Source organism: Hemibagrus wyckioides, linkage group LG05 (genome assembly GCF_019097595.1).
Source record: "Hemibagrus wyckioides isolate EC202008001 linkage group LG05, SWU_Hwy_1.0, whole genome shotgun sequence".
Lineage (NCBI taxonomy): Eukaryota > Metazoa > Chordata > Actinopteri > Siluriformes > Bagridae > Hemibagrus > Hemibagrus wyckioides.
The window spans coordinates 26,575,754-26,602,261 of NC_080714.1; the positions used below are offsets into that span (position 1 = coordinate 26,575,754).

At 37.2% G+C, this 26,508-nt stretch overlaps 1 protein-coding gene across 1 annotated transcript in view; it reads left to right on the forward strand.

The window, feature by feature from the left end:
* Positions 1 to 26,508, forward strand: part of asic1a (acid-sensing (proton-gated) ion channel 1a) — a 42,274-nt gene extending 15,766 nt beyond the window's left edge. Inside the window, exons 4-11 of the mRNA XM_058388691.1 lie at positions 8,074 to 8,221; positions 8,419 to 8,546; positions 9,574 to 9,724; positions 11,218 to 11,274; positions 17,271 to 17,424; positions 18,953 to 19,044; positions 20,298 to 20,377; positions 22,800 to 26,508. Coding sequence (XP_058244674.1) covers positions 8,074 to 8,221; positions 8,419 to 8,546; positions 9,574 to 9,724; positions 11,218 to 11,274; positions 17,271 to 17,424; positions 18,953 to 19,044; positions 20,298 to 20,377; positions 22,800 to 22,916 — 927 coding nt within the window. The 3' untranslated portion in view covers positions 22,917 to 26,508. The remainder of the gene's footprint in view (positions 1 to 8,073; positions 8,222 to 8,418; positions 8,547 to 9,573; positions 9,725 to 11,217; positions 11,275 to 17,270; positions 17,425 to 18,952; positions 19,045 to 20,297; positions 20,378 to 22,799) is intronic.

Here is a 26,508-nt window from a genome sequence, read left to right on the forward strand (position 1 = left end):
GCTTTTATTTATGATCCAAGTTTATCCATTGCTGTTTTTTTTCCCGGTCAGAATTTGTATCAGTGAATCATTTCTGTCAAGGTGTCTTGTTCAGATGAGTCACTGATTTTAGATTTCTAGCATTTCAGTGCAATAATAATACAATTATTAGCATTTCTTTACAAGCTCCTTGTTCTGGCTGATGATGAACCAAACTCACAACTGAATCATTTTACCGAATCGATTCAGTTTACACACTGAAATGATTCATCTCTGAAATTTCATATCTAACAGATAATTAAATCAGAATGAATCATTTAACAGAATTGGCTCAAATGACAAAGCAAAAAGATTAGTCTCTGAAATTTCATGTCTAACACGTAATTGAATCAGAACGAATCATTTAACCGAATCGACTCAACTGACACACTAAAAATAATTGTCTCTGAAATTTTATCTCAAACATGCAATTGAATGAGAATGAATCATTTAACCAAATCGACTCAACTGACACACTAAAAATAATTGTCTCTGAAATTTTATCTCGAACATGCAATTGAATGAGAATGAATAATTTAACCGAATCGACTCAAGTGACAAACTAAAAGATTCATCTCTGAAATTTCACATCTAACACGTAATTGAATCAGAACGAATCGTTTAACCAAATCGACTCAACTGACACACTAAAAAGATTCATATTTGAAATTTCATCTCTAACACACAATTGAATCAGAACGAATCATTTAACCAAATCGACTCAACCGACACACTAAAAATAATTGTCTCTGAAATTTTATCTCGAACATGCAATTGAATGAGAATGAGTAATTTAACCGAATCGACTCAAGTGACAAACTAAAAGATTCGTCTCTGAAATTTCACATCTAACACGTAATTGAATCAGAACGAATCATTTAACCGAATCGAGTCAACTGACACACTAATGACACGTCTCGGCTAAAAAATTTCATCTCTTGTTACGAAGAGAAGCTGCGAGAGACCAAAGCATCTCTCCGAAAAGCAAACCCTGTCATATCCTATTACTGTGAAATATTAGTGCTTATATAAGTATGGCTTTAGCACTGACTTACCAGGCTGGATTATAAAAATATAATATTTCTCATAGAAATCTTACAGCTTTTTACTTCACTCTGGTCTGGAAAAAGGAGAAGCTGACAGATGTGTTATTTCATCTCTAAATGTTAGCTGTGACGTTTGGTTGAGATGTCGCACCCTGACATTTATCACTGTGACCAGTTTTTGTATTTTTTTTCTCTCCTAATGCAGCAGTCTTTCTTTCTCCCTCTCTCTCACCCTCTCTCTCTCTCTGTTTTTCTGTCTCCTGAAAGATTGCTGTAATGACTGCTCTCTACACTTCACACGTATTTTTTTTTTTATCCGCTTTTCAGCCAAGTGGACCTCTTCCACGCAGAGGTTTTGCAGTCAGGTGGTCATTAGTATCAAGGGAGGTCTGTTAGATGAGCTCTTAGATGGTTGAAAGATGGAGTTCAACATCAGAGTAGGCTTCAGGAAATGTGTTTACCCAAGAAAACACCGACATCTGACACAGTTTCCCTTTTAGGAATTGTAGCACCTTGTAAATGTCAGAATTGAACCGCTGACCGTTTCATAGATTCACACTGGGTTTAGTCAAAAGCTTCAACATCGAGGTTATAGATTAGGAGAAGGAGAAAAACACTTGCGGTGTGTCTTTATAGGAAAATAATCACCTGTTACCAGCCTGAAATGGATCCTTTTCCTTTAACAGCATGTCATGATATTTATTTATTTTTTTATTCTTCTTATACGAAACATATTCACTAATTATTAATTAAAATTACGACACATTGTCCGTCTCATCCGTTTAAAATTATCTTAAATTTTGCAGAACGTCAGCGAATCAACCTCCTTAAAATCAGTTACACTATAGCAGCGCTAAATCTATATATAAAAAAAAAGCTATAAATGTAATTCTCTCTCATAAAGTTAATAAAAATTAACCAGGTGACATGAATCATCTGTCCTAAAAAACTTACTGATGTTACAAAGCCACTGACACTGGAGACTCCTTCCAAAAATGTTCTCCACCTGACAAACTAACAAGATTCGTCTCTGAAATTTCATATTTAACACGTAATTGAATCAGACCAAATCATTTAACCAAATCGACTCAGCTGACACACTAAAAAGATTCATCTCTGAAATTTCACATCTAAAATGTAATTGAATCAGAACAAATCATTTAACCAAATCGACTCAACTGACAAACTAAAAAGATTCGTCTCTGAAATTTCACATCTAACAAATAATTTAATCAGAACGAATCATTTAACCGAATCGACTCAACTGACAAAGTAAAAAGATTCATCTCTGAAATTTCACATCTAAAATGTAATTGAATCAGAACGAATCATTTAACCGAATTGACTCAACTGACAAACTAAAAAGATTCATCTCTGAAATTTCACATCTAATATAGGAAATTAATCAACAACTTCTGACCATCTAAGCAGCTGGACTGATTGTGTATGCTATCATTTTGTAATTGTGCTAGTTTAGTCTTTTCTTGCTATCTTGACACGCTAAGACATTATAAATGAACAAATGTGATGCACTGAAGAAGAAAACGAAGATGAAATATTTATAACGAGGAGAAATGAAACCCTAACAGACGCAGAATTCATTATATAAACAGAGGATCGAATAAAAATGAATCTGGTCTGTGGATTTTAGTGTAGCGTGTTTGCCACGCCCTCTTCCCTTTGTGGTCAGTGTGGCGATGGAGGTGAAGCTTGGAGATACGCAGCAGGACGGCGATGCTGCTCCTTTAAAAGCAGAGATCTGACTCAGACAAGCTGGTCAGATCGATCAGAGAGGAGGGAAAACCCTGCGGCTCGGCGAGCACAGACCGATGCGCCTCTGTAGTCTTTCTGTCACAATCTATAGACAGAGCAATCGGAAAAACGTCTGCGAGTTTCTGCAGAGGAACCACGAGTCTTATGCCATTAGTGAGGCAGGGCAAAAAAAGAGTTATGGGCTTTGTCATGTGCTTTGTCTTCTTTACAATAGATGTAATCTGTAGATGTAGAGGTATATATCATCATGCCCTCGAAAGCTTTACATGTACAAGAACACACACACACGCACACACACACACATACACACACACAGAATCATGTGTGTAGCAGCAGAGGTGACCTCACTGATGGAGATCTGCTTTTCCCAGAACGAACACACCAACTGTGTGATTAAATGTGATTAAAGCGGCAGTGTGTCATTTTAAAAGCCTTACAAGTCTCTTACTACTGCTTATAATAATAATAATAATAATAACAACAACAACAACAACAAAAATAATTATTATTGTTGTGGTTGTTGTTATTATTATTATTATTATTTTGTTTTGTTTCATTTTCTCTGTGACACTAATGAATAATAATTTAACTGTATTTAATGAACATATAACAATGTACCAACTGTGTGAATAAATGTGATTAAAGCTGCAGTGTGTCATAACAATGTCTTCTAGCTTATACTACTATTACTGCTACTACTACTACTACTACTACTACTAATAATAATAATAATAATTCTTCTTCTTCTTTTTCTTTTTCTTCTTCTTCTTCTTCTTCTTCTTCTTCTTCTTATTATTATTATTAATGTTGTTGTTTTTTCTTTTGTTTTGTTGTTTTTTTTCTGTGACACTTAAGAAAGAATATTTTATTTCATATTTAAAGAATATATAAAAATGCACCAACTGTGTGAGTAAATGTGATTAAAGGTGTAGTGTGTCATTTTAAAGCGTTTTACTAGACTCTACTACTGATAATAATAATAATAATAATAATAATAATAATAATAATAATAATAATACCAATGGTGTAAGTAAATGTGATTAAAGCGGCGGTGTGTCATTCTAACAGCCTTACAAGACTCTTACTACTGCTGCTGCTGCTGCTAATAATAATAATAATAATAATAATAAAAATAAAAATAAAAATAAAAATAAAAATAAATGAATAAATAAATAAAATACTACTACTACTAATAATAATAATAAATAAATGAATAAAATAATAATAATCATCATAATTTCTGTGACACTTAAGAAAGAATATTTTATTTCATATTTAATGAATATATTCTACATTTATTCTTTAATATTTATATTTTTAAGTGTTTTACTAGACTCTACTATTGATGATGATGATAATAATAATAATAATAATAATGGTGTGAGTACATGTGATTAAAGTGGCAGTGTGTCATTTTAAATGCTGTACAAGACTCTTACTACTGCTGCTGCTGCTAATAATAAAATAAATAAATAAATACATAATAATAATAATAATTTCTGTGACACTTTTGAGAGAATATTTCAATTAATATTTAATGAATATAAAAAACATCAAGTGTTTTAATCATCTTACACTACAGCAATTAGTTACAGAACAACATGCACTTTTTATCCATTTATCGTTACATGTAGTGATGTTGTGTAACGTCCGTGATCCATTACGTTCTATCAGCTATTATAACAGTTTACTTCTCATCTCTCCTTGTTCCTCTGTTACAGTTAACGAGACAGCAATAACAAAATACACTCAGTTTTCTGTCCTGAAGAACGTTTGACTGACACTGGAGACTCCTTCCATGATCCTGTCCCTGCCTAATGTGATACTACAGAAATCAATCAACACTTTCTGACCAATCAGATTTGAGAATTCAGTAGCTGATATTCAGTACAGCAGCACAGCAGCGAAATTCAGCATGCGACTCAACATCCTGCCTGTAACGTGCCTGGGGTAGAAAAGTCAAACATCTGTAGACACATCTGCTCATCCAGACTGAATAACTCACCGGCTCGTTAACACCCCGATAGTGATGCAGCGGTAGAAAAGTGATGCTGAATGTTGGGGATCCGGTAAAATGAAAAACGTCTATTTCTATCAGCTAGTGAAGATTATAGTTATCAGCCTGCTACATTCACCGTGTGTGTGTGTGTGTGTGCGTGAACCGGCTCAGAATATAAAGGTGCTCGAAATGTCGCAACAAGATCCTGAACAAATGTCTCCAACCTTATTAGACACTAAAGGAAGAGCCTCGGTGCTGTTATTCTCTCCAAGGAGGCTTGACTGAATGTTAATTATGAGCAGGCGGCGGACTGGACATCAGGAAGCTCGGTGATTTTCCCAGCAGGCCGCGCTGTTTATACATCCCGTGGGCCGAGCGTTTTGGTATTTATTGTGTTTTCTGGCTGGTGACACAGACACACACACACACACACACAAATTTGGCTCATTATCCTTTTCAGGATATAATTGTTCACATATATAATTCAAACCTACAGGTTTCTTTTTCCTATAAAGTCCCCACAAGGTCACAACTGTCAGGTGTTCTTGTCCTTGTGGTGACATTTGACCTTCAGCCGGATATAAAAACATGACCCTCCCTTCCCCCTTCCTTCAACTATCCCACCACACACACACACACACACACACATACATACAAACACGAAAGCCGTTATGCAGACCACCAATGCTGTCACACCCACATTGTGACACATACACACACTCACACACACACACACACACACACAGGTCACCGCTGCTGTTGCATACGGTCACAACTACACAGGGGCCCACACACTCACACGCCTATACTCAAGGGCTCGATAAGTTATGATAAAGTAGCAGATATAAGGTCTGTTTCATGACCTGTTTTTATGCCCCAACACACACACACACACACACACACACACTGCAGAAAGCAACTAATGCCCAAAGCGATGTTACTTAAAGGAGCTTTAATAATTGATTAACATACCAAAGAAATAAATGGACAACAAGCCCATGGTGTGTGTATGTTTCTTTGTTTCTCTTTATGGATGCTGTTACCATAGTAACTGAAGCCCTAATAATTCAGCAGATCTAAATGGTACCTTTTCTCTCCCTGTGTCTGTCTCTGTTGCTCTCTCTCTCTCTCTCTCTCTCTCTCTCTCTCTCTCTTTCTCTCTCTCTGTTTCTGTTTTTTTTTATCAGCTTTCTCATGTACTGTAATTCTATTTTATTTGCAGTCATCAGTGTGACAAAATAACTGAGCTGGATAACAATCCACTACTATCTGCAGGCATGTCGAGAACTCTTTGTGTGCTTAAAAAGGAGTGTGTGTGTGTGTGTGTGTGTGTGTGTATCTCAGATCAGCAGCTAATGTTTTCATCTGTTTCATTCTTAATCTTGACAATAGCAGTGTCTGCTCACTAAACTGAAAAATAGCTGACTCAGCTTGACTGAAGAAAAATAGTGAGAGCTAGATATCTAGACGGAAATATAAGCAAAAGACAAACACGAATAATCAAACATAACTTTTTCCAGTATTCACAGATTACCGGGATAAAATAACAAGTGGTACTAATTGTGTAAAACAAAGAGTTATGTTAAATAAAGGTAAGGATTCAGCTTAGTGTTGTGTAAAAATTGTTTGCTTTCATTAAAACACTTGAATCTGCCATAAAAGACCATAGACACCTACAGACACTTAGAGAAGCCTATATAAACTCATACAAGTTTACAGAAGCCCAAAGAGGTCTATAGAAACCCACAGAAGTCTATACAAGCTAATAAAAGCCCCTAGATATGTATAGTAGTCCACAGAAACCTATTGGTACGTATGGAAGCCTATAGAAGCCCATAGAACTCTATAGAAGCCCATAGAAGCCTCTAGAAGGCCATAGAAGCTTATAGAAGCCCATAGAACTCTATAGAAGCCCATAGAAGCCTCTAGAGACCCATAGAAGCCTATAGAAGCCCAATCAAGCCTATAGAAGCCTATAGAGACCCATAGAAGCCTATAGAAGCCCAATCAAGCCTATAGAAGCCTATAAAAGCCCATAGTATAAAGGTATCGATTCATCAAAATGTTGTGCTAAAATTCAGTTGTCCAATGAGTGTTTGCAATGGATGTTTGCTTGCATTAAAACACTCACAGGCACATATAGTAGACCTCTGTAGAAGCCCACAGAAGCCTACAGAAGCACATAGAAGTCTACAGAAGTCCATAGACGTCTACAGAATGGCATATAAGACTATAGAAGCTTAAACACACATAGAAGATTATAGAAGCCAACAGAAGCCCATAGAAGCCCAAAGAAGCCTACAGAATCCAATAGCCAACAGAAGCCCACAGAAGCCTATAGAAGCCCATATAAGCCTATTGAAGCCCACATAAGTCTGTACAAGCCTAAAGAAGCCTACAGAACCACATAGAAGCCTATAGACGCCCATACAAGTATATAGTACCCTATAGAAGTCTATAGAAGCCAGTAGAACTCTGTAGTTGTCCATAGAAGCCTATATTAGTCTACAATACTCTATAGTAGCCCATAGAAGGCTATAGAAGACCATGGAAGCACATATAAGTCCATAGAAGCCTATAGAAGCCCACAGATGCCTATAGAAGCCCATAGATGCCTATAGAAGCTCATATATGCCTATAGAAGCCCACAGATGCCTAAAGAAGCCCATAGATGCCTTTAGAAGCCCATAGATGCCTATAGAAGCCCATAGATGCCTATAGAAGCCCATACAAGTATATAGTACCCTATAGAAGTCTATAGAAGCCAGTAGAACTCTGTAGTTGTCCATAGAAGCCTATAGTAGCCTACAATACTCTATAGTAGCCCATAGAAGGCTATAGAAGACCATGGAAGCACATATAAGTCCATAGAAGCCTATAGAAGCCCACAGATGCCTATAGAAGCTCATAGATGCCTATAGAAGCTCATAGATGCCTATAGAAGCCCAACTTCATTTAGCATCGCATCAGTTCTGTGTCCACAAGCTTAAAAGACATTTTCATACAGGCTGCACTGCACCCAGAAAACAGTTTGCTTTAACCAAATGAACAGCATGATATCGCAGTGAGATATTTAATCATTTGATTCACTAAAATATTGAATTTCATCTTGAAGGTTAATGGAAAAGAAAAGGACCCTAAAGTAAACATTTCACTGGAGTATTTTAATGATGTTTCAGTGATGGCCAGGCTTCATGTGTAGTCTTAAAGGCTCTGGTGTGTGTGTGTTGTTGTCAGGTGTTCACACGCTATGGGAAGTGTTACACATTTAACTCGGGTGAGAGCGGTCCACCACTGCTCAGTGTGAAGGGCGGGATGGGGAACGGCCTGGAGCTCATGCTGGACATCCAGCAGGATGAATATTTACCTGTGTGGGGAGAAACAGGTGTGAGACCATACACACATACACACACACACACTCTACTAATAATACTAATACTAATAGTACTAATACACCACTTCTACTAATAATACTAGTTTCGCTATAATAATACTACATAATAATAATACTCTCACTTATACCTCTCTCTCTCTCTCTCTCTCTCTCTCTTGCTCTCTCTCTCTGGTCTCCATCTCAATCAGACGAAACGTCATTTGAAGCAGGGATCAAAGTTCAGATTCACAGTCAGTCTGAGCCACCGTTCATCGATCAGCTGGGTTTCGGCGTCGCTCCGGGATTCCAGACCTTCGTTTCCTGCCAAGAGCAGCGGGTAGGTCATGCGTGTACTGGAAATGTCACATTCTGTTAAATCCGCCATTTGAATTTTAACAACATTAAAAAAAAGGTTCAGTATTCCGATGCATAACGTATAGAACTATACTAAACCTGTATCAGTACATATATATATATATATATATATATATATATATATATATATATATATATATATATATATATATATATATATATATATCCTCCTGAGAACCAAGGAAAAAAGTATCCATCGATATGTACATTTTATTTGTTCATGGTAATGGTTGTAATGGATAATTGTTGCTGAAAATAGACACAGTTCAACATCCCAAATGCTTTTAATTTTTCATTTCATTTTTGAGTATTATATTACAGCGGAACCTCGACATACGAATGTCCTCCCTTACGAATTTTCGCCTTGAGTATTAAAATTCGGCAAGAAATTTCCATCGGCATACAAATGAACTGAACAGAATGCCGGCTAAGTTGGGCGTACATCTGGGAGTCTTCAGCATGCCTTCAAAAGTTAGGTGATTTTTTGGGTGTTTTTTTGTTGACAGATTGGTGCTCTGTTCTATTTTTAGCCCAAGGTTGGTGGCACGACTTCCTGTGAGGAGCCTTGACAAGGAATGCTTGGTTTGGGTCAGTTCTTTGTAAGCAGCCATACAGTTTCCATACGCTTCGTATTGGGAATATTGGTCAAATTTTTGGGAACGGATTATCTGCATTTACATTATTTCTGATGGGAAAATTAGTTTCGCAATACAAACTTTCACCTTAAGAAGTCGTCTCCAGAAGGATTTGAATTCGTACGAGGTTCCACTGTATTTGAAAAATATAGTCCACATTTAAAGTCTACATATTCCACGAATCTTTAAACATTCAAATGTGGATTTCTGGCTTCTGATACGTAAGCGTTATGTCCCGCAGTTTGTCCAACACGCCTCAGTGTAATCACGCCTGAAGCTTATTTTAATCCCTTCCCTGCCATGTGTCTGTGTACACGTTTGTGAATCTAATCTGTGTCTCTGCGTGTTTCTCAGCTGGTGTTCCTGCCACCTCCGTGGGGAACCTGCAAGATGAATTCGCTGGACTCTGACTTCTTCAGCACTTACAGCCTCAGCGCCTGTCGCATCGACTGTGAGACACGCTACCTGGTGGAAAACTGCAACTGTCGCATGGTGCACATGCCCGGTAATCCACACACAAAACCACACACACACACACACACAGTGTCAGGGGTTATGTTTTTTATTTTCCATTATTTTCCACACATACAGTCGAGGATGGATTACTTATGGGTGTCACACTGCCCTAAAACCAGAGCCTTCACATAAAGTCACTCTTATTAACTATCAAAAATCCAAGAAGTCTCCTTAACATTAACATTAACCAAAAGATTTGCATAAAAAGGTTCTGTTGTCCAATGAGCATAAATCTTTGCTCCCATTAAAACAGTTCAATCTGCCATAGAAGCCTGTAGAAGACCATTGAGCGTAACATATCTGATATACGTTAGGTTGTCTTTATTTGTCATATATACATTACTGCACAGTGAAATTCTTTCTTCGCATATCCCATCCTTGGAGGTTGGGGTCAGAGCGCAGGGTCAATCATGATGCAGTGCACCTAGAGCTCAAGGGCCCAGCAGTGGCAGCTTAACCACTTGAGCTTTTATGTAAGGAGGCATTTATTTAGCGGTTATTTTATGTTTTATGGAAGGAGTCTCCAGTGTCAGCGCTTTGGGATTCATGCTTTCTGGTTTTTCTGCCAATTTTTCTTATTCTATTTTCATGATGAAGCGAGCTCTTCGCAGCTTCTAAGTGTTTCGCAGATGTTCCAGACTAATAAATGACCCTATAAAAAAATGATGATGTGTCACGCTTCCAAATGGAAATGTCAGCACTGGCATTTTGCTGTGAGAGAAAAAGGAATAAATCACTTCAGGATGCGGCGTTAATGGGAAGCTAACCATTTGTTGTAACATTGAGCGCTGTTTGCTGCTCTTTATTGGCGGCGTTTAATATTTAAAATAAACCCGTTAAAGTTCATTACGTCTAAAGGCGTCTGTGCTTTTAGGCATTTCTTTGCAAGAACTTTTCTACAGGACTGTATTACAGAAAAGTCTCCTTGGATGGTTGAACTTTTCTGTATAATTCACGTCATGCATTCAGCCGAAGCCTTCGTCCGTTCATACGTGTCCGTCCATATGTGTCTTCACTGAGAGGAGTTTAAAAGAAGAATCCTATGCTTGAGAAATAAATAAATAAATAAATAAATAAATAAATAAATAGTGATTTGATAGTGATATGAATAGTGAGTCATATCCACTAAGCTGCCACTGCTGGACCCTCTTTTGCTCAGTTGTGTAAAAAATGGACAGAAAGAAAGAAAGAAAGAAAGAAAGAAAGAAAGAAATAGAGCAGGCAGAGTCAGACAGACAGAGAAAGAGAGAGAGAGAGAGAGAGAGAGAGCAGAGAAAGAACAGAGAGAGAGGGAGAGAGAGAGGGAGAGAGAGAGAGAGAGAATGAGAATAAGTGATATCTGGTACAAACTCGTCTCATAAATAACGTAAGTAACTGTAAAGCACTAAAATGCGATAAATTGTAAGTCGCTCTGGCAAAAAAGCCAGAAATTTGAATGGAGATGATAAGATTATTAGCTGTTCTCTGTACTGCCCCCTTCAGGTGATGCCCCGTACTGCAGCCCTGAGCTCTATAAAGTGTGCGCAGACTCGGCACTCGGTAAGAACCCAGCGATGTTATTAGTGTGTATCATACAACATAACACAACACAACATAACACAACACAACACAACACAATACAACACAACACAACACAGTACAACATAACACAACACAACACAACACAGTACAACATAACACAACACAACACAACACAATACAACACAACACAGTACAACACAACACAGTACAACACAGCACAGTACAACATAACACAATACAACATAACACAACACAATACAACACAACACAATACAACACAACACAGTACAACATAACACAACACAACACAATACAACACAACACAGTACAACATAACACAACACAACACAACACAATACAACACAACACAGTACAACACAACACAGTACAACACAACACAGTACAACATAACACAACACAACACAATACAACACAACACAGTACAACATAACACAACACAACACAACACAACACAATACAACACAACACAATACAACACAACACAGTACAACATAACACAACACAACACAACACAACACAGTACAACACAACACAGTACAACATAACACAACACAACACAACACAACACAGTACAACATAACACAACACAACACAATACAACACAACACAGTACAACACAACACAGTACAACATAACACAACATAACACAACACAACATAAGACAACACAATACAACACAATACAATACAACACAGCACAACACAACATAACATGACACAACACAACACAGTACAGCATAAGACAACACAACACAGTACAACACAACACAGTACAGCATAACACAACACAACACAGTACAACACAACACAGTACAGCATAACACAACACAACACAGTACAACATAACACAACACAAGACAACACAACATAACACAATACAACACAATACAATACAACACAACATAACACAACACAATACAACATAACACAATACAACACAACACAGTACAACATAACACAATACAACATAACACAATACAACACAACACAATACAACATAACACAATACAACACAATACAACATAACACAACACAACACAACACAGTACAACATAACACAATACAACATAACACAATACAACACAACACAGTACAACATAACACAATACAACACAACACAACACAACATAAGACAACACAACACAACACAACACAACACAACACAACACAACACAATACAACACAACACAGTACAACATAACACAACACAACACAATACAACACAACACAGTACAACATAACACAACACAACACAATACAACACAACACAATACAACACAATACAACACAACACAGTACAACATAACACAATACAACATAACACAACACAACACAATACAACACAACACAATACAACACAACACAGTACAACATAACACAATACAACATAACACAATACAACACAACACAATACAACATAACACAATACAACACAATACAACACAACACAGTACAACATAACACAATACAACATAACACAATACAACACAATACAACACAACACAGTACAACATAACACAATACAACATAACACAATACAACACAACACAATACAACACAACACAACACAACATAACACAACACAATACAACACAATACAACACAACACAGTACAACACAACACAATACAACACAACACAATACAACACAACACAGTACAACATAACACAATACAACATAACACAGTACAACATAACACAATACAACACAACACAACATAACACAACACAACATAACACAACACAACACAGTACAACATAACACAACACAACACAACATAAGACAACACAACACAACACAACACAACATAAGACAACACAACACAGTACAACACAACACAGTACAACATAACACAACACAACACAATACAACACAACAGAATACAACATAACACAATACAACACAACACAGTACAACATAACACAACACAACACAATACAACACAACAGAATACAACACAACACAATACAACACAACACAGTACAACATAACACAATACAACATAACACAACACAATACAACACAACACAATACAACACAACACAATACAACACAACACAGTACAACATAACACAACACAACACAATACAACACAACACAATACAACACAACACAGTACAACATAACACAGTACAACATAACACAATACAACACAACACAGTACAACATAACACAATACAACACAATACAACATAACACAACACAACACAACACAGTACAACATAACACAATACAACATAACACAATACAACACAACACAGTACAACATAACACAATACAACACAACACAATACAACATAACACAACACAATACAACACAATACAACATAACACAATACAACACAACACAATACAACACAACACAATACAACATAACACAATACAACACAACATAACACAAAACAACACAATACAACACAACACAGTACAACATAACACAATACAACATAGCACAACACAACACAATACAACACAACACAGTACAACATAACACAATACAACACAACATAACACAACACAGTACAACATAACACAATACAACACAACACAATACAACACAACACAGTACAACATAACACAATACAACATAGCACAATACAACACAACACAATACAACATAACACAATACAACACAACATAACACAACACAACACAATACAACATAATACAATACAACACAACACAATACAACACAACATAACACAACACAACACAATACAACACAACACAGTACAACATAACACAATACAACACAACACAGTACAACATAACACAATACAACACAACACAACACAATACAACACAACACAGTACAACATAACACAATACAACATAACACAACACAATACAACACAACACAGTACAACATAACACAACACAATACACAACACAATACAATACAACACAACACAATACAACACAACACAACACAACACAATACAACACAACACAACACAACACAACACAACACAATACAATACAATACAACACAATACAACACAACACAATACACAACACAATACAATACAACACAACACAATACAACACAACACAATACAACACAACACAACACAATACAATACAACACAATACAACACAACACAATACGACATAACACAATACAACACAACACAACACAATACAACATAACACAATACAACACAACACAATACAACATAACACAACACAATACAACACAACACAATACAACACAACACAATACAACACAATACAACACAACACAGTACAACATAACACAATACAACATAGCACAACACAACACAATACAACACAACACAGTACAACATAACACAATACAACATAACACAACACAATACAACACAACACAATACAACACAACACAGTACAACATAACACAATACAACCCAACATAACACAACACAACACAATACAACATAACACAATACAACATAACACAATACAACATAACACAACACAATACAACACAACACAATACAACACAACACAATACAACACAATACAACACAACACAGTACAACACAACACAGTACAACATAACACAACACAACACAATACAACACAACACAATACAACACAACACAGTACAACATAACACAATACAATACAACATAACACAACACAATACAACACAACACAGTACAACATAACACAATACAATACAACATAACACAACACAACACAATACAACACAACACAATACAACACAACACAGTACAACACAACACAGTACAACATAACACAATACAACACAACATAACACAACACAACACAATACAACACAACACAGTACAACATAACACAATACAACACAACACAGTACAACATAACACAATACAACACAACACAATACAACACAACATAACACAACACAACACAATACAACACAACACAATACAACACAACACAGTACAACACAACACAATACAACACAATACAACACAACACAGTACAACACAACACAATACAACACAACATAACACAACACAATACAACACAACACAGTACAACATAACACAATACAATACAACATAACACAACACAACACAATACAACACAACACAATACAACACAACACAGTACAACACAACACAGTACAACATAACACAATACAACACAACATAACACAACACAACACAATACAACACAACACAATACAACACAACACAGTACAACACAACACAATACAACACAATACAACACAACACAGTACAACACAGTACAACACAACACAATACAACACAACATAACACAACACAATACAACACAACACAGTACAACATAACACAATACAATACAACATAACACAACACAACACAATACAACACAACACAATACAACACAACATAACACAACACAACACAATACAACACAACACAGTACAACACAACACAGTACAACATAACACAATACAACACAACATAACACAACACAACACAATACAACACAACATAACACAACACAATACAACACAACACAGTACAACATAACACAATACAATACAACATAACACAACACAACACAATACAACACAACACAATACAACACAACACAGTACAACACAACACAGTACAACATAACACAATACAACACAACATAACACAACACAACACAATACAACACAACACAGTACAACACAACACAGTACAACACAACACAATACAACACAACATAACACAACACAATACAACACAACACAGTACAACATAACACAATACAATACAACATAACACAACACAACACAATACAACACAACACAATACAACACAACACAGTACAACACAACACAGTACAACATAACACAATACAACACAACATAACACAACACAACACAATACAACACAACACAATACAACACAACACAGTACAACACAACACAATACAACACAATACAACACAACACAGTACAACACAGTACAACACAACACAATACAACACAACATAACACAACACAATACAACACAACACAGTACAACATAACACAATACAATACAACATAACACAACACAACACAATACAACACAACACAATACAACACAACACAGTACAACACAACACAGTACAACATAACACAATACAACACAACATAACACAACACAATACAACACAACACAGTACAACACAACACAGTACAACATAACACAATACAACACAACATAACACAACACAACACAATACAACACAACACAGTACAACATAACACAATACAACACAACACAGTACAACATAACACAATACAACACAACACAATACAACACAACATAACACAACACAACACAATACAACACAACACAATACAACACAACACAGTACAACACAACACAATACAACACAATACAACACAACACAGTACAACACAACACAATACAACACAACATAACACAACACAATACAACACAACACAGTACAACATAACACAATACAACACAACATAACACAACACAACACAATACAACACAACACAATACAACACAACACAGTACAACACAACACAATACAACACAATACAACACAACACAGTACAACACAACACAATACAACACAACACAACACAACACAATACAACACAACACAGTACAACACAACACAATACAATACAACACAACACAGTACAACATAACACAATACAACACAACACAATACAACACAATACAACACAACACAACACAACATAAGACAACCCAACACAATAGTGTCTGTAGCTTGTGAGATAACAATGAAAACATTATTAAAAAGTGTACGTATTTATCCTCCATGACTCGTGTGTAAGCTGTTCATGATCTATGGATTGGATTCATGCTGAATTGGTTTATTGAAGTATTTTTCGCCTTTTGTTCTATTTTTTTGACTAATTATAGATCAACACGCAAGTCTGCTTACATCCATATCCATACCAGTGCGGTTCTCAGGGTTTTACAATCCTATAATCATTTTTAACAAATAATCAATTCAGTCATTGTGTGTATTTCTTTCTTCCTTGCTGCATTTCCTCAGCGTACCTGGTGGAGAAAGATAACGAGTACTGCATGTGTGAGACTCCGTGCAACACCACACGCTACAGCAAGGAGCTCTCTTTCGTCAAGATCCCCAGCAAAGCCTCGGCAAAATACCTCGCCAAGAAATTCAGCAAGTCCGAGAAGTACATCACGTGAGTGCTCCGGCCCATGGCGGTTTAAGGGTGCAGTTTGAAGTTTAAAGCGGCGGTTTGTAATGTTTACACGTGCATCTAGACCTGTTTTCATTTTATAAATGATTAGATACCTTAGAACTAACTTATTCACAACAGCAACATGCAACGGATTCGGCTTATTTATTTATTTATAGGCTTTTTTTGACAATTTTTTTTCTGGCCCAGAAATCAGCTGCTCAGCTGTGCTCATTTATCAAGGCTACTTATGAGACAGTATGTGGTAAGGGAAAGGCATGGCTTGTCAATGTTTTAACTGAGCTCACAAGGGCTGTAAAAAAAAATAAAAATACAAACTGTGCCTTTAAGGTTGAATTCATTCTCATGTCGTGGTTTTAATTTATCGTATTTAATTAAAAGCAATTATTTTCAGTGTGATTATTGAAATTCTACCACATCGCTGCTGAATTCTGGATTCTGATTGGCCAGGTTCATTTTAACATTATAAGAGCAGATCTGACAGGAAGCCTTCAAGACAAATCACCGGTTGATATTAATACATTCAGTGTAATAGGTTATGTTTAGCATAAACAGTTTTAAAATAATATTAATAGTAATAGTGAATGTTTAGAATGGTTGGTTTTCTGTAAGCGCTTGTTTATTTAACATCGTTGGAAGGAGTCTCCAGTGAAGAGATAGAAAAATGATGGTCCATATCATTGTTTTATCTTTAAAAATACAGTGGAACCTCGGCATTTTCGGCATACGAATGAACCGAACCGAGCGCCTGCTAAGTTGTGTGTGTACGTTCGGGAGCCGTTCAAACCTTGTTAGCGAAGCCAACTGAAGCAAGTTTATGAAATTGTTTTCAGTCAGTGAAAGCTGGAAAGAGTCACCCCACGATACCAACGTCGTCTTCAGCATGCCTCAAAAGCTAGGTGATTTTTCGGGTGTTTTTTTGTTGACAGATTGGTGGTGTGGGTGGTCTGTTCTATTTTTAGCCCAAGCTTGGGGGCACGACTTCCTGTGAGGAGCCTTGACATGGAATGCTGGGCTTGGGTCAGTTCTTCGTAAGCAGACTTTGTTTTGGGATTATTGGTCATATTCTTGGGTGGCTGGAACGGATTATCTGCATTTACATTATTTCTTATGGGAAAATAACAAATTTATACAAATTTTCACCTTAAGAACTCGCCTCCAGAACCGATTAAATTCCTGTGCTGAGGTTCCACTCTATTTTATTTTTAGGGCACGCAAAAATGTCTGAGCACACATCGTCCAGCCTTTGAAGGAGGTCACCTGTTGAAGTGTTCACGAAAAAGAAAATAGTGAATTTTATAGAGAGGAACGCACTCTGATTAATCTCTTTTAAACAATTTCGTTATGTCAGTCGATTTGGATGCAGCAAATTAGCAATCGCCAGCATGCTAGCTAACATTACTGATTTTATTCCGTAATATAAATACAGTAGCTTTTATTCTATCGTCTGTTCACGTTTAAATGATTGGCCCAGGTCATGGCTGTACGTCTTGCTTTGTTCATTTCACAGAGACAACATTCTCGTCCTAGATGTGTTTTTCGAAGCTTTGAACTACGAGACCATCGAGCAGAGGAAAGCCTATGAAGTAGCAGGATTGCTGGGTGAGTTCATTACACGCGAGTAAATCTCTTTAACCTTAGATTTGCTCCGTTTAATCATTCAGGGAGTAATAACCCCAGTGAGGAGCTCTGGTGTTTCTCTCTGAGGAAGTGATGAGAACATGAAAGCAGGAGGAGGTTTTCTGCATGCAGACATATTTTCAGGGAGGATCTCTCATCCGTCTCTCTGGCTGAAGCTGTAGACGGAGTACGTTAGAGTTCCTGTGGCAGGCATATTGAATATCAGACCTGCTGAAATGATTGGATTTTGATTGATGTTTTTTGGCCTCGTTGAGGAATAAAATACAGGAGACATGGATGCGGAACCGCGTGATTTCCTCTTCTATCACAGGGGGATTGAATGCTCGAGTCTGATTGGTTGGAAGGTGTGAACTGTTATCCATCAGTACAGTTTGTTCTGTCTGTAACAACATGGTGGTGTTTAATACAAGTTCTTCTAATAACCATTTCGGGTTAAGAGATTTGTTAGGAGACATTATTTAGTGTGTGTGTGTGTTTGTGTGTGTGTGTGAGAGAGAGAGAGAGAGAAACAGACTGACAGAGAGCGAGACACAATGAAAGAGACTAAGAGAAAGAGACAGAGAGAGACAGATAGAGAGAGAGAAGGAGACTGAGAGAGAGAGAGACAGACGGGGAGAGAGAGTATGATTGAGAGACAGAGAGAGAGAGAGACAGAGAAAGAAAAGAGAGAAAGATGGAGAGAAAGAAAGAGAACAGGGAGAGTCAGACAGACAGACAGAAAATGAACAGAGAGAGAGAGAGAGAGACAGAGAGAGAGGGGACAGACAGACAGACAAAAACTGAAAGAGAAACAGACAGAAAGAAAGAGATAAAGAACATGGGTGGAGCGAGAGACAGAGAGAGAGAGAGACAGAGGGAACAGAGAGAGAGAGAGAGAGAAAGAGAGAATGACTGATGTTAGTGATATCCGGTATGAACTCCTCTCATAAATGTAAGTGTAAAGCAGTAAAGTGTATGATGTGTTGCTCATTACTGACGTAAAAATGATGTGTGTTGTCAGATTGCTGTGGATTTAGTGGATTAACTCCAGATGGTTCAGTTCTACTAAAAAATGCATACTTTTTCCTTTCATTTCTTTATTTAATGTGAATATGTCCAGAACAAATATATGAGCAGTAAAACTGGTTTTCTGTGCGATGTGGGATGGAGTCAGGATGAAATGGTGTTAAGATGTTAAGATGTGCAAAATGTTGAGTGTGTGTGTGTGTTTCCAGGTGATATCGGAGGACAGATGGGACTCTTCATCGGAGCGAGCATTCTCACCATTCTGGAGCTCTTTGATTATCTGTATGAGGTGCGTTCATAATAGCCAACCTGTCAGAATGAACCTTAACTTAATTCTGACTGACCTGGCAACCCTCCCCCTGTACAAATGAGTGGTGCTTAGTAGACATTGTTCAAAGTGAAAGTAAAATAAAATTGGAATTAAAGCAACAGCATTTATTAACATATATATTAGATTTTGAAGCACATCTATCTATCTTCTTCTTCTTCTCTCCGTCTTCTTGTCCAACATTTGTCCCTGACACCCACAGTTTTCATTAATATTCATAAGTTTGCAAATATCCTGCTGAAGGAAAGGAGAAGCTTGTGGCTCATCGATACGAGTGGGCATCTTGGGTAACCTGAGTGGAAGAACTCTGATTTATTATTTAACGTTAAGAAACCACAGGTTAACTCAGTCGCTTGCACTCAAACCGACTTGCTTGTGTTTTTTTGTGTTTGTGAGGATCGAGTGATGTGTCACTCGGCAAAGAGTCTCTTTGATTCGACTCTTTTAGCTGAACATAGACATTGGACTCGCATATACGAGCTGCTGTTTTTATTTTAATCTAAATGCTTCCACGGTAAACGTTTTAACATCTGAGCTGGTGATAGAGCGAAGGGTGAGGTGTGTGTGTGTGTGTGTATGAGACAGATGTGTGTATGAGGCAGCATAAAGAATGACCGATCAGATCCGCCTGCATGTTTTATAAAATGCCACAGCAATGAATGTTGTTTTGTTTGTTAAAACGGTAGAAGAATTTCCTGGAATCATTTCAGCCATAACTGCAACCAAAATAGTACAGACTTTGACTGGTTTACAAAACAAAACAGAACAAAAAGCAATGAATCAAATGAATCGATTCACTGAATCTGATTCTGATTCACTAAGCCAAATGCATTTGATTCACTGAAAAAAAATGTCAAAAATTTCATCGCTTCTCCCTGTTTTTTACGTGACTTGTGTACATTTCTGAGATTTCTTCATTTTTTCATAAGGCCCACTGTTTTAATAGGCTTATGGCAAGAAGATTTTTCACCGCTGCTGCAAAATAAATCCTACACACATTCCTTAAAGACAAAACTTCATAATCTGTGGCTAAAGTTTCTTTTCAGTGATCTTCTGCCAATTCCTCCTACTCATGCAACTGCTGATTAGTCATGGGAATTTCAGGTCTTTTCACTGAATCAGGTCATTTGACTCAGCTTACAAATCGATTCTTTTGGCTCCTAAACGACTTGGTTTTGAGAGACTCTTTGGTTTATTTTTAATTCATTAATAAAGTAATCCTGTGCGATAGCGTGAATACAAACCAAAAGAGCAAACCATGCAGACTGTGAGCAAGGCAAATGGAAGGCAAACCGACCGGACATGACATCAACAAAAGCATGACAAAAAGGGACTAGAAGGCAAGAACTTGAAGGGTCATTTGATCTGCATGGCCAGTGAGGTCAAGTTTGGTATAACCATGACAATGATTGACAAAATGACTATAAATCCATTATGGAGTGCAAAGATTTCTTACTAAAAGATAGCTAGTACCCCAATTTGCAGAGAACCAAGTAAACAAACCATGTATAACTAACTCTAGCAGCCAGATATTGCAGGAAGTGGCTTAAAAGTGGCTAAAAAAGTGCATCCGAGGCAGGAATTCCCAAGTTTAAAAAATAAAACCCCCAAATGACAAAATTAGCCAAATTAGCTCCAGAATTCGCTGAATTTGTAAAAATGGTAAGAGAGAACTAAATCACACAATGCACATGGGTTACTTTAAAAGACTTTTGTAAGACGTCTCATCCACCGGAGTGTCGTCGGCCATGCATCAGCGTCTGGTAGCCCCGCTCCTCTTCTGCCATGTATGCAAAGTTGCACTCGTTGAGTGAATGAACTGTCCAACATTACCACTTGAATAAGCACATCATGACGCTATTTAAGCATTACATGACGCTATTTATACTACATAGTGACGTATTGGGACATGTATAAAGAAGTCCATGTGCTTTGGGAAGTGTAGAACATTGGGTCTGCCATGTTTGTAGGCCACAGTGAGTTCTCGGTACAAGCGAGAGATCTTTATTTTATCCGTATTAATAGACTGAACAAATCCAGCCAGCCTGTTAGCTGAAACTAGCTATAACTGGAGCAAGAGCGTTGTCATGTTGTCGCACTGCAGCATCATAGCACAAATAGCTCTCTTTGAGAAATCCAACAGTGAAAGCAGAGTTAAGGCGCTTCAATCAAGTAAACCAGCGTTCCATGGAAACCTGTGATTGGAAAAAGCGAAGACACCCAAACAGTCTCGGTGATACGGCGGAAAACGTTCAGCTCGGCTGACCCTAAAGCTCATGGAAGCCTAAAATGAAGCATTTCTGAGGAATAAACTGTTCCACTCAACCTTGCTTTGTAATTCGTTCCATCTATCTCTCTCCTGTTTCTTCTTATTTTTTTTCAGGTAGCAAAATACAAGTTGTGTCGCTGTTCGGACAAGAAGCACGAGAACAGCAGCAGCGATCACGACACGGTGATGGGGCTCAACGACGTCAAGTGTCACGTCAGCCAGTTCCATTAATCGCGAGAAACCGGCGCAAGCAGCGTTCCGGCTAAACCGAGTGCAGAGCTGCCCGATGAACAGTCCTGTACATCCGCCTTCTCCTGACGCATAATGCAGATTAGATTTACATCACTGTCATTATGCAGATTCATAGATATACAGTGCATATAAATATAAATATATACAGTTAAAAAAAAAAAGACCAGGCAATCTGTGAGGATGATGGCATTTTGATGGCAATTTCATGAATTTCTCGCAGGCTTTCCTGAAGAAACGAGACGTTTTGAGAAATGCTCGAAAAGTTTTTTTTCCCTCTCATTTTACTCAGTTTCTGTGTCGTGATTGTCTTTGCTGTCGATCGGTTTAAGAAACAGACTCTCCAGAGCCTGAGGGGCCTTTTCTCGTGTGTTTTCTGACCTTCAAGGCTTCAAAGTGTTTGACGTGTTTTAGATTTTTGAGATTTATCGTGTCAAACGTTACTGCTAGAAGATTTTCGACTGGTTGCAATTTATACAGTATAAACCGCGATGTCAGGAACACGATAAAGGGTACACATTTGACATAGAGCCGGGGTTTATAAATGAAATCTACACCAACATTAACACTAACGTTTACCTCATGTAAGAGATAACACAGAGGTTTCAGAAAATAACATACACCGGGCTTGATTTCTGCAATATAGCACTGAGGTGTTGCTAATTTGTTCGACTGTAAAACAAATGTTTTATATTTTAAAGCTACTTTCTCTCAATTCCCTCCTAGCTAGCTCTGCTATCACACAACTACTGCTAAGTGCTAATTCCTTTGTTTATTCAGCATAAACAAGTCATTTATTTGTAATTATATTACACATTTATTTATTTATATCATATTTTCTGTCAACCAATTGATAACTCATAGGTTTTAGTCAGCCAATCCTGTCAGAATAAAACGTCCTGTAACCATAACAACCACCGTCACTGACATTAAGGTAAGTTAGCTAGCTAGCTCGGGTTAATTTGCATATCGAACGTGATTATGAACCTTCCGTGACGCAGACTGGGTCGTTATTTATGCTCGTTGTCATGGTTACATAGAATAGTTTCAAATATTGCAGATTTCGTTTTTGACTGACATCAGAGTGTGTAGTGATATAAGAATAGATCCGACACCTACCAGCCAATCAGAAGCAAATATTTTGCATAACTAATGATGTAACATTTTCTGTATTATTATTATTATCGTTTATGATTAAAACAACACACACATTCCAACGTGCCCTCCTTGATTATGTCATCAGTCTGCACCTGTTCACAGTGGGACTCTGAACCGGAGACTCGGACAGCAGCTTTGCATGACAGTTCTTGACGTGTGTGTGTGTGTGTGTGTGTGTGTGTGTGTGTGTGGTTCGTCTTTCGGCATGTTCACCGTAAGAATTGTAATGCAAGTAGGAGCGCACGTGTGTGTGTGTGCGCGTGATCGTGCGTGTGTATGTGTTTATGTGCATGTCTGAGAATGCGGGTATATCCATGCATGTGTGTATCTGTGTGTGTGTGTGTGTGTGTCTGTTATGTTCTGTGTCCTGCAGGGCGGATGAGTAAAGACAAAACATGAGATGAGTTTTTAGACCTTGATGTCAAGCCAACTGAAAATCCGACAAATTTCCGTATCCAGGCTCTGCGCTTTGTTTGATACCGTGTGGTGTTGGAGTTGCATCCTGCTAGCTCTGTGGTGCTTGTGATGATTTAAGTGCAGTGTGTGTTAGGGATGAGCGATATGACAATATATAGACTATATTGCCAAAAGTTTTGGGACACCCCTCCAAATAATTGAGTTCAGGTGTTGTTTTTCGGGGGTTGGGCTCAACCCCTTAGTTCCAGTGAAAGGAACTCTTAATGCTTCACCTTCATACCAAGACATTTTGGACAATTTCATGCTCCCAACTTTGTGGGAACAGTTTGAGGATGACCCCTTCCTGTTCCAACATGACTGCACACCAGTGCACAAAGCAAGGTCCATAAAGACATGGATGAGTGAGTTTGGTGTGGAGGAACTTGACTGACCTGCACAGAGTCCTGACTTCAACCCCATAGAACACCTTTGTGATGAATTAGAGTGGAGACTGTGAGCCAGTGCTCGCTCACCTCAGTGCCTGACCTCACAAATGCGCTTCTAGAGGAATGGTCAAAAATTCCCATAAACACACTCCTAAACCTTGTGGAAAGCCTTCCCAGAAGAGTTGAAGCTGTTATAGCTGTAAAGGGCGGGACGACTCCATATTACATTCACGTGCATGTAAAGGCAGACGTCCCAGTTTTGGCCTGGCTCACAGTCTCCACTCTAATTCATCCCAAAGGTGTTTTATCGGGTTGAGGTCAGGACTCTGTGCAGGTCAGTCAAGTTCCTCCACTCCAAACTCACAAGTTCCTCCACTCCAAACTGAAGCATCAAGAGTTCCTTTCACTGGAACTAAGGGGCCGAGTCCAACCCCTGAATTCAATGATTTGGAGGGGTGTCCCAAAACTTTTGGCAGTCTAGTGTATATATCATACCATGGTACTTCTATAAGTAATAATAATATTAATCATACAATGTATGTACCATGATTGATAGGATTGTAAAGGATTACTAATAACTTACAAACTGCTGGCTAAACAGCATTCCTTTTAACAGCTTGTGAAAAACTTAACATGGGGTTAAAAAAGAAATACGTGAACAGATATTGAAAATTCTGAAGTTTAACATTTTACAATTTTTAAGGTTCAGATAGATAGATAGATAGATACTTTATTCATCCCAAAGAGAAATTCACAAACATGTGGATGAAAAGGGATCGAACCCACAACCTTGGCATTATTAGCACCACACTCTAACCAACTGAGCTAACCAGCCAGCACATACAAAACATTCTGCTCAGAATTTTTAAAAATGTGTCCTCATTTCTTTTCTTTTTTTTCACTGTTGAATAATTTATTTTATTTTATATTTTTTGCAGTTTTTCACAGGCTTTCTGAGCAAAATGTTAACAATTTATAATTTTAAAGGTTCACTCTTTAAGTAAAAAATTGTCTAAATCTAAATATTACAATAAAATATGTTTACAATTTTTTAAAAAATATATAGGATTACTAACAAACTCTGATAACAAGTGTTGATTTAAGAAAAATCTTACCAAATCTTCAAAATAAAAGACAATTTTTTAAATCTGTACAATTCGCAAATTTTAACGGAATTATAGAAATGATCAGAAACGATCCTTAAACAAGCAAACTGCAAAAAAATAGCAGCACTGAGATTTTTTTTTTAATATGACAAACTGAAATAAATAAACACTGAAAAGGAAGGAAAATAAAATATATATAATTATACAACATTTTTTTACATTTTAAAGATTAAGTACAAAACTGTAATTGACCAAATTTGACCTAATTAAATATATAAACAGGGTTTTAAGTACAACACAGTATTATAAAAATTCAGTATAAAGCAAATCACCAAATCTGCCACAGCTAGACTTTGTATCTGAATTAAAATATCTTTAAATAATACAATCCCATTGATGTCTAAAAGGTATATTGTGGAATAATGAATCACGAGATGCTATTTCATATATATATATATATATATAGCA